The following is a 10,814-nucleotide window of genomic DNA, read 5'->3' as shown; positions in this document are numbered from 1 at the left end:
GTGATTGACTGCAGTAAATGGACCAGAGATTTTTTTCGTGGGTGGGGGTGGGGGTGGTGGTCAAGAATGAGGATTGCAATTAGATTATAATTAATTACATTTATTATACTAAAAAATTATATAATATAAAAATAATATATATAACATATAAATAAATAAATAAATAAAATATAAAATATATAAGCCTATTGTCAGTTGGAATATTTTATGCTAATTTCAATAAACAATTTTTTCAAGTGTATTTCATTCCTAATTTTAATTCCTGTTTATATTAAACAACCCAAACTTTATAATTTTAACATTTGAATGATGTTTTCTAATAAGTGTATATCTGGAGATTTTTCTGTCAGTTCAAAACATAATATTAAATAGGTGAAATGAAATAAACAAAGTACAATATAGGCCAATTGATATTTTGAGAACGAAACACTAAAATCGATAACGAGAAAGTAGCAAATCAAGATTTGTAGGCCCTTATACTGTACTACAGGGCTAGACTATTGTTTAAACCGAACGGTGAAAATTGTCCTCGAATTTCGCCGGGTTATTTTATTGAGGAAACCGGACAGGAAGTGAGAAATGTTAACATATCGCAGTATCAAAGAAAAATTCAACTTGATGTAACATGCATGTGACAACGTTAGGAGAGGCTTTGCCGTACGAGCTTGAAAAATTCAACTTGTCGTAAGAATCGTTACCAGCTTATTTTGTCTGCGGCCCAGCACGATCAAGACGCGGCTGTTTTTGTCCAACTTCTCGTATTAACAGTCGTAAGAATCATATGAATCGTAAGAAATTCTGAATTTTACGTCGACAGGAAACCAGGCTTCATGATAACAAGAAATATCTCCTTTGCATTTGTTTGCAAAACACACACAATTTTAATAACTTTTCCTGCATTTACTTTTACTTATATCTGAACATGTAATGTAAAATAATGAATATACTATATTCTTTTGATTGTATACTAATGTAAGGATGTAATCGACACTGCGCAAGATAACATCCGTTGCGTTGCGTTGTATCTGACAGGAACTAATTTTCATGATGTAAGTATGTCACCAGCTACGAATGTATACAAAATTGGGTTAATTTGTTTAAATTGTGATTTGTGTAATTTAATTCTAATTTTTCTATATTATTTGCCATTTTTTGTTTATATTTGATGTGTGGGTGGGATTGCTCCAAACCTCATATCCAGACAGACTTGCTGTATTTTTTAATTTAAAATTTTTTTATTTTTTTTATTTTTAAACTTCAGTGAGAATGGGCAGTTGTTAGTTGCTATTTTAACTTTTTATAATTATGTAATTCTATATTTTATATTCTTATCTGCCTTTTATTGTAAATTTTAACCTTTGGATATATTTATATAGGGGCAGTTCCATAGTTATGGACGTACATTTCAGAGAACTTAACAAAGCCTTCAATACAGGCCAATGAGTTTGGGTTACTTTTGATATGGACATCTCAGGTACACCAACTAGTGCTATAACCATGACAACTATCAGCCCTCTATCTTTTATAATTTATGAGTAATGTTCTAAAAATAGCCGGTTATGGACGTACGCAGAGAAAACGACTTTTTCGAACTTACATTAAACATTTTAAAAATTCTGTGAAGTGTGAGGTCTAAAAAAATACATAAAAATATGTGTGTATACAATGGCCTTAAAGCTTCCTAATATAATTTAACTAGTCTCATTCATTGATTGTACATAGGTTTTACGTTCATTTTCTTGTGGTTATGGACGTACTGTACGTGTCTGAAAGTTGTGGCCGTACACCTATATTTTTTCATAAAAAACATACACAAATTAGCCAATATCAACTTCCAAACATCATTTATTGAAATAAAGCAGTAAAACTTTTCAAAATGACTAAAAACCTCAAACAAAAAATAATCCATTTTTCATACACTATTACTGAAAGTGATCCTGAGAAATTGATTATAGTATCATGTGTTTCAAAGGTAGGTATGTCTATTTCTGTAAACTTTCATTTTCTTTTCTTATGTAGTATACTTTGTAGGCCTACTACATGTGAATTTATTTTATATTTCTAAAAATATCATTACAAATAAAAAGTAATTCAGAATGCATCAATTATTAATGTTAAATTTTTAACAAGCATAATTCTAAAATTCTAGTTAGCAGTCCAGCAATAAAGGCAATTTTTCTCACCTTTTTAAAATGTCAGTCTATACATTAATTGTTTTCTTCATTGTGATATAAATCAATTGTGGCTCTATATTAAACACATTTTAATCAACATGATGTTTGTCTATTTAAAAGTCAAGATATTCATAAAATATTAAAAGTCAACTATTTTCTTAAATGCATATTAATTCAAGAAATTTTAATGTCATGAATAAACTTTGGTTACAGTTATGATGAGGTATGCCATCACAAAACCAGCATACTATCTACAGTATTAAATTAAGTATAGCATAAAGAATGTTGCAGTATGGTATACTTTAGAACAGAGAAGCCATAATACTTTTACTTATAACTTTGGCAATAATAAAGTTGATTCCATTAATTAATGTATGTTTGAAAAAGTCATTTTCTCTGCGTACGTCCATAACCGGCTATTTTTAGAACATTACTCATAAAACTAGAGGGCAGATAGTTGTCATGGTTATAGTAAAAGTTGATAAAGATTCTCTCTGAGAAAGAACATCAGTAGATTTTTAGTATCCACACTGTTTACAAGATGTTCAGTGGTTACACAATTCACATTTTAGGTTTTAGTTATGGACGTACGGTTATGGACGTACATAAATTATAGCGTAATTATTGACTTTAAAATCGGAGGTTAAATTTTTTTTTTTAGATGATTGTACTTGGGACCTAAAACCTGCTTTGCAAATATTTTTTGGTATTATACAGAAAAATTTTAATACCTGATATTTAAAAAAATTGAAATTTTGGTTATGGACGTACAAAAAAAAATAATCTAATTAAAATTGAATTATTGCAAACTCCGACATTTTTTTTTTTCTTTATTTTTGTTATAGTCTGGCAGATATTTTAGTACACTTCGATATAAAATAATAATTTATCCTAAATGAAGTTTTTAACTTGTTTTATACAGTTATGTGTCAATTTACATGTTTTGTTGGTAAATAAATTTGCTACTCTTAACTTCAAACCCGATAATTATATATAATATATATAAAAATTGATGTAAAATTACCAGAAGTACCAGAAAGTATATAGTATGAGCTTCAAAATGACACCTCACTTGGGTAGGTGCAGTAAATATGACAATTTGATGACCAGGTTGACCTTTCGGTGGAATTTCCCACATATTTATTATTGTTTGTTAAAGTGCCTTGGCGGCAGAGAAAATTTGTGCAGCAATTAAGTTTGCTTTTGTATAATCCTGTCTCTGTCAGGGGTGTTTTGTTTTGTTTTTGTTTTTGTTGTACATGATTTTAAAATTGGACGAAATAAATGAAATGTCTGATCCATTTCAGTCTCATACAAGCCCAGCCAGGATTTTGAAAGGGGGGTTCTTTTTGATACTGACAGGGCACTTGCGAGTGAAGCAAGCACCATTGGCTGGGGGCCAGGAGGTGAAGCCCTCGAAGCTCCATCATTCTAAACATTTACAGGTGTTATTTAATTATTGAATGGTCATACTGCAGAATAAAATATTGCATCCATAGTAATATAATATAATATAATGATTTACTAGTATGGTTTGAATAAGAAGTACTGTATGGCTTTTAATAGCACTTTGGAAATTGTATCATACTGTACTCACTCAAAGACAAATGAGTAACATAAAATGGACCAAGACAAATTTGTATGGTTGGTTGTAGTGTATTATTATCCCGATTATTATTATATATATACAGGTGAAACTATCCCCGCCGGACACCATCCCGGTATTTCTGAGTCAAGGTTTCGGGGCCTGAATTGTCATACTGCAGAATAAAATATTGCATCCATAGTAATATAATATAATATAATGATACTAGTATGGTTTGTATGGTTGGTTGTAGCGTGTTATTATTACATATACTGTATACAGACGCAGCGTCGGCAAAGCAGAAGCACATCGCAGGGTGTCGGATGGCGGGGATCATTTGTGTGAAATCCAGGGAATTCTCTTTATATTACGGTATTTTTAAGGTCGATACGCTCTGCTGCTGCTCTGACTTGTCCCTATATTGGGCGGGTAGGCATACAAGGTCGTACTGATTAAATGATAATGTTGTAACAGTTGAAAATGCACAATTTTTATTTATTTTTTATGTTACTAGGTAGACCTAACAATCGGGTAGTAGCTCTGCACAAAAAAAAAAAAAAAAAAAAAAAAAAAATTATTGATTGGCCGAGCGGTTAAGTCAGGGGCACCGTAACCTTCAGCTGTAATATCGGCGTTGGTTCGAACGGCCCCCTCGCCAGTGGTTCCGATGGTGGAACAAGTCTTCTCGGATAAGGACTTCAAACCGTAAGCCTAGTGTACGCAATGGGCTTGTGTACACTTTAGAAAACCCAGTACATCATTTGTTAAGAGTAGGGGGTTACCCTAGTGTACTGGTCCATTAAGTCCCCCGTTGTTAAATGGATATGCCACGTAGGACAGTGATTAGGTTCACTTATTGGCATCTTGGCGTGCCTAAAGGAAATGAAATGAAATTGGTGTTGGGATGTTTTCTAGCCAAAGATGGTTTGCAGGTTGTACACATAGGTTTGATTTTGTTTTTGTTTTTGCAGGAAACAGCAACATCAGCTAAATTTTAAAGTCAACATGTTTACATTGTCACATTGTGGTGAAACATATTTGAATGATTTCTTTCATTTCGGCGGCAAAAAAAAAAAAAAAAAAAAAAAAAAAAATTTGTAACACTGAAAAATTTTCAGGTAGAAGGACATATGGGGAAAGGGTGAGCGCATGTATTTTATTTCTTTACTGTTTATTTTTGAAAACCTAATTTTTTTTGTGTACAGTAGAACCCCTATTAAAGGGACACCTGCAGGACCTAAAGAAGTGTCCTCTTAATAGTGGTTTTCCCTGAATAAGGGTTGGCCGTAGGGTAAAAGATTTACTTCCCTAGTTTCGTGGCCGAAAAAAATGTCCCCTTAATAGGGGTGTCCCAAAGGAGGGGTTTTGCTGTAGTTGTAATTTATTATAAACAGTGGTGAATTCAAGGGTGGCCAGACCCCCTATTAAACTTTTCAAATTATAACAAAAAATGGAAAAAAAAAGAAAAAATTGAATTAAAATATAAGTCTCCAGCCATTTAGAGGTGCCATAATAATAATTTTCTTACCTCAGCCTCGATCAAGGAGGGGGCTGAGTTGGTGTAGTCCCTCCATTTGTAAAAAGTCTATGAGCAACCAGTTGGAATTCCTGGATCCGCCACTGCTAAGAGATCAAAATATTGATTCTGAATCAGTGAGATGATGAGACTTCAAAATTTGTCATAAACGATGTGCTTTCTCAAAAACTTCATATAAAGCGACTATGTCTGGGGTTTGAAATCCATTCCCATTTTGAAAAAGAATGCATCTTTTAATCAAAATCTTAATTATTAATGTAGTAATTTTTTTTCAGCCTCAAAATGAAGTAAACTATATTTTCCAACATTATGGGGAACCAACCCTGTTATTGCTTCCATAATGTCCACAATTTGAAAAGAATGGCTAGAGAGGTATAAAAATATTGTAGCGAAATTACAAATTCCTTGAGCAAGGCACTTTATCTCTGCATTGCTTCTCTCCTGCCAGGAGTAAAAGTAGGTAAAAGGTGAGACTTTTTTATTCCTTGTTTAGCACTTTTTTTTAAGATCATCAGAGGAGGGCGCAATAAAAATAAAAGTAAAATTTTGTTTCCTTATTTAGCAAATAGTTTTGCCAATGATATCCAGACGGAGGAAAAATAAATATAAAATTTTATTGGTGAATGTAAAATGGGATGGTTAAATGTTTCAAATTTATATAATTAGGAAGAAATATACATATCTTATCTTTGGTGATATCAATGCAGTGGAAGGCGTAATGAAATTTAAAAAAAACTTTTATTTTTTTTTATAAAATTTCCATTTTTTTGTGGCAGCGGGTGAGCTAATTGGCCAAAAATAAAATGAAATTTTAATCTGAAATCATCAATATTTGCAGTTGGCAGGTTCACTAAACAAGGTATAAACAAAGTCTCGCCTAAGGACGTTCAAGTGCAAAATGCGCTGATATATTTCATGCAGCAATCTATGGAATTTTTTCCATAGGCATCGTTCTAATGACTCGGGTAATAATGTGGAGAATCGCTCTGAGACTTAGGTGTATAGAGCACTATATAAAAAACAGCATATTATTATTATTATTATTTTTATTATTATTACCCCCTCTGTTGTAACAGCTTTTTTTGGCAATACAGTACATGCTAAAATGATGGGACAGCCCTGAAATACTAATAGTGATTGCTGGTACTTAGTAATTCCTGGTCCGTCAGTCTGACTGGCTGATGGTGTCCCTACTGTATATAAGTGTTAGTCTGGAAATAAATCCTGGCCTTCTCCCTTGGCTGCCAGTGCTAATGCTGCTCCCAAGGCGGCCTTCTCTCCCTCTGCTTGTTTGTAATCCTTCCACGAGAAGAGGTGAGAGATATGTGTGCTATACATGTATGGGCAACTAGTTAGGGTAAGAGAACAGTACTGCACTTGATATCTCTATCTTTAGGAATGAGGACGTTCTAGAAATTAATGGACCTACTTCTCGGAAATACTGAATTGTAGTGTAGTTACTTCATCTGTGAGTATAATCATTAATAAAATAGTCTGTTGGCTCTCATAGAGAATTTGACGTTTGTGATACCATACTTGTTCTTTTATTTCATCTGTTTAGCAACTTATTGAAAGTCAACGGAATACCACCGTTGCCTTGCCCACTGCGATCGAGGCTCAGATAAGAAAGAGCATTACAACATCAATACCAATGAATCTATGATTTAATTCTTACCTATTTAAAATCCTCATATTCTGTAGAACCCTCATCTTTGGGACATCCCTGTTGGGATCTCTTTTTTTGGCTGTTTTAACATTATGGGCAACCTTATCAGAATAATATTCCATTTGGTTGATAGCCAAACTTGTCATATGTACATTGAATTTAATGGTGCACCATCAAGTCGATGGCCGCTCATAAAAACAATAGCATTTTCCAAATAAATTGATTGATGCTTTGTTACTATTGTTAACAAACCAGTTGATATGTTTTATCTTTTTATTCCATTAGACATTTAATAGGTTCCGTTTGCGCGGGTTGAATACTTGAATGTGGACACTGATATACACAGGATCAAATACTTGGCATTCAACCTACAGCGAGACCTCTTCCTTTAAATTGTGGGTCAGTTTTATGGAATGGTACTGTATGTTCCTACTGTAGATTAATTTGTGAATAATATTAACAATATAATGAATGGATTTAAGCTGTACTTTTGTGGTTAAAGTGCTTGCTTTACATAACCACGAGGTTCTAGGTTCAATCATGGTAGAAAATGTCAGGAACTAGTTTCTCACAACCAAATACAGTAGAAACCCTCAATTACGAACCCCGATTTAACGAATTCCTAAATCAAGGTGATGACGTCATAAAAAGTGAAGTGAAAAGCAAGTGAAAAAAAAAAATCCACTCGAATTGTAACTGTTATTAGCACCCATACAAAACAACATATACTAGACAGTATGTAATTCTCAAGTGAAGGAGGCCCTCTAACTGGCCTCATCACAAATTCAGTGTTTATTGGCTTTACACATGTGCATGTGACAAGTTTTACTTCTCTTTTAATCATCATTTTCAGCTTTAAAAGTCAACATAGTCCTTGATTGTTTTATTAATGATCAATATATAACAAGTATCTATGGAAGTTGTGTTGGAGTAAAATCCACAATCTAGGTATTTAAGAAGATAACAACATACAAACAAATTCAAAACAAAATTAGTGTGGAGTGGGATCAGAATACTTAGAAACTGCCTACTGTTGGCCTAGGACCCCTCAGACTTAACTGTATAGGCTTGTGAGGCCTAGTTTATGCCAGTGTAAGTAGTACCAGTGCAAACATATAGGAATTTGGGTCAACCCCAATTTTACGAATACCCGCAATTACAAATGGCTCTGGGCCCGTGCCGTATGTAATTGAGGGGTTCTACTGTATAGAGACTTTAGACTCTGCCATGGTTTAGAGCACTGAGTTTCCAAATGAAAAAGCACTTCAATCCACAAACCTCGATAAGACTTAGTTGTAGGAAATCAAGGTGGGGGGTGGGGGAGGTAGTTTCTTTCAAGCTGGGGATTATCTCCCTTCCCTGCCCTGCTAGTGCTACTGTTATAGAGTGATCATTCTTTCTCTGTATTCTGAAGGTCAAATCAGGCTAATCTGCCATGCAACTTTCTTGAGAAGCTTCTTGAGTGCAGGCTGAGTGATTGTGAACGTTTACATCCTGCTACTACTTTTTAAGTAGTGTCACTGGAATTCTCATTGTCGACCATACTCATGAAAGAAGCAGTCAAAGAGGCAAAGCTTGTCAAACTAAGGTACGCTCAAATTATTGCTTTTATTTAATTTAATAATATGCTAATTATAATTACACAGAACTTACAAAGTGCTGTTGCATTGGTGGCCTCCCAGTGCTACAAGCAAAATGATAGAAAATGATAGTTTTTGTGAGTGGATTTGAACTACAGGTCTCCCTCTATAAATACCACTTTTGGGACCACAGTTTCCATGATCTTCAGTCTCTAATTAGAAAAATAAAGATGAAAGACTTGTTAATTTGAGACCACAGAAAAGTGGTCTTCAAATTGGGGAGGTCTTTAATTTAAGGGAGACACGTAATTCAAAGTGGAAGTATAATGAACTTGCAGGGTTATTTTCCCTAGAGAGGGTGCAGTGACATAATAACAAAGCCCTGTGAACAGTGGAAGGGTCATTCCAAATCAAACCATCCAAATTTTGGGATATCCCACCTCACACTTCCAGTTTTTATGAAAATAATAAATGGCAATTTTAATATAGAGTCAGTATATCCACCACAAGAGTGTTGCTCATGGCACTTTGTGCAATTTAAATTCTTTTTCTTTTATTTACACAGTACTCCAGTATCACAAACCACGCCCAAACCTCACCCATATACAATTCAGCACAATGACAATTCAGCACAATGACGCTGCGAGTTATGGCTAATTCTCCTACCTTTACTTTTATGTTACTATTTTCCAAGTAATGTATTATTAATAAGTGATAACTTGTTGGAATGGATAAAATCTGAGACTTGTTTTCCAAGGTGTCATTTTTGTAGTGAGTTGACTACTCCTCTCTGAAGAGTGTACTGTATTTGGTGTTTAAGACCAATACCTTAAATGTCTTTTACGGAAACGTGCGCTATTTTAACTTGAATTTCAGTCCTCCAGGTAAAACAAAAGGAGAGCACAGATGGAATTGAGCGAGGGACTGAGGATCTTGAAAGATTTGTGCATCACAGTAGCTACCACCAGTTCAGCCGCCTCAGCTAACTTACCCCCTTATGCTCTCTTTGCTTTGGAGACAAGATGCTAATGATCATCATGATACACCTAAATGTTGATTATTGAATATTATGACAATTATAATACAAAAAGTAATTTCCTTATTTGCAAATTAATGTTATTAATATATAGTGGTATTATATTTACTTTATTGTATTTAATATATAGTGGTATTATATTTACTTCATTATACTTAATATATAAATTGTGTAATTTTAAAATTACAATATTAATTACTATTGAATCTTGTATTGTATATGGAAAATATCAATAAACAATAAACAAAAGTTTCCACAGCAACTTGTGCATTCAGCTTTTTCTGTTGCCAAGAGACATAAGATGTCAAATCTGTTCTGTATTGTTGAGTGCAGTGAAAGTTGATAAAAATGCTAGAAAGGTAAGATAAGCATTTACCACTATTTAACTCAATAATCAGTTTTGGGAAATTTAATAACTTATCATTTTATGTCAATTATAATCAATCAGTATTTAGTAATTATTGTCATTTGTGGCAAAGACAAGCCAAACCAGTCATTGGTCACAAATCTTGTTTCAGAGATACTGTAATGGCCGAAACATGCTGGAATGTCAACATTTTTGAAATCTATTTTATTGCACTATCCTTTATATCTGTATATCATTGCTGCTATTTTCCCCATTTTCAATGTTAAAACAAAACTTTTTAATGATTTTATGAAGTTTCTGCCTGAGAAATGCCTGAAATCATAAACTTCGAAGGCATGATTTCTCAAATATAGTTGTTTTAAACAGATTTTTAAACTCTTGTATTACATTGTAACACAAAATTGTCGGATTTAAATGGTACTTTTACTATTTTTATAGCTTTCATTTGTAACTTTTTTTATAACCCTGTATTAATAACTAAAAATTGATTTTTCTGACGAGTGACTGGTTTGGTTTGTCTTGCCACATTTTATTGTAAAATTGTATTCTTTCCCAAGCTGTGTTATACTGACAGTCTTCTAAAAGTATCTTTGAAGATGTTATATAAAAAAAAATGATGATGCAAATATAGTGAGTTACATGGACTGTATATATTTTTAAGAAAAGGAAAAAAAAAATTAATAATAATAGCTGACTTAAAAAAATATATAATGCATGTGTTCTTTCATTTCTGGGAACTATCTTGTATTGTTTTTTTTTTGTATCCTATCCAAGTAAGGGAGCGTCGCCAAATTATCCTACCGCGGTAAGCCTTAATCTACCGCACCGCGGTAGACACAAGGCTGTATATGCAGAAAATTTGCATATCA

General features: G+C 33.3%; 1 protein-coding gene across 5 annotated transcripts in view; it reads left to right on the top strand.

Annotated features, from left to right (window-relative positions):
* Positions 1-10,814, top strand: part of LOC117100360 — a 21,034-nt gene that overhangs the window by 1,271 nt on the left and 8,949 nt on the right. The window contains exons 2-5 of one of the 5 annotated variants that reach the window (XM_033240026.1): positions 978-1,049; positions 7,248-7,378; positions 8,377-8,550; positions 9,838-9,937. In XM_033240026.1, coding sequence (XP_033095917.1) covers positions 8,510-8,550; positions 9,838-9,937 — 141 coding nt within the window. In that variant the 5' untranslated portion in view covers positions 978-1,049; positions 7,248-7,378; positions 8,377-8,509. The other 4 variants (XM_033240027.1, XR_004444115.1, XR_004444116.1 and 1 more) reach the window with 4 other exon arrangements.

This window comes from Anneissia japonica, unplaced genomic scaffold (assembly GCF_011630105.1).
Source record: "Anneissia japonica isolate Jap-2015-1 unplaced genomic scaffold, ASM1163010v1 scaffold287922_len478547_cov175, whole genome shotgun sequence".
Classification (NCBI taxonomy): Eukaryota; Metazoa; Echinodermata; class Crinoidea; order Comatulida; family Comatulidae; genus Anneissia; species Anneissia japonica.
The sequence above is the reverse complement of the archived record's forward strand: the minus strand, read 5'-3'. Positions and strand labels throughout refer to the sequence as shown.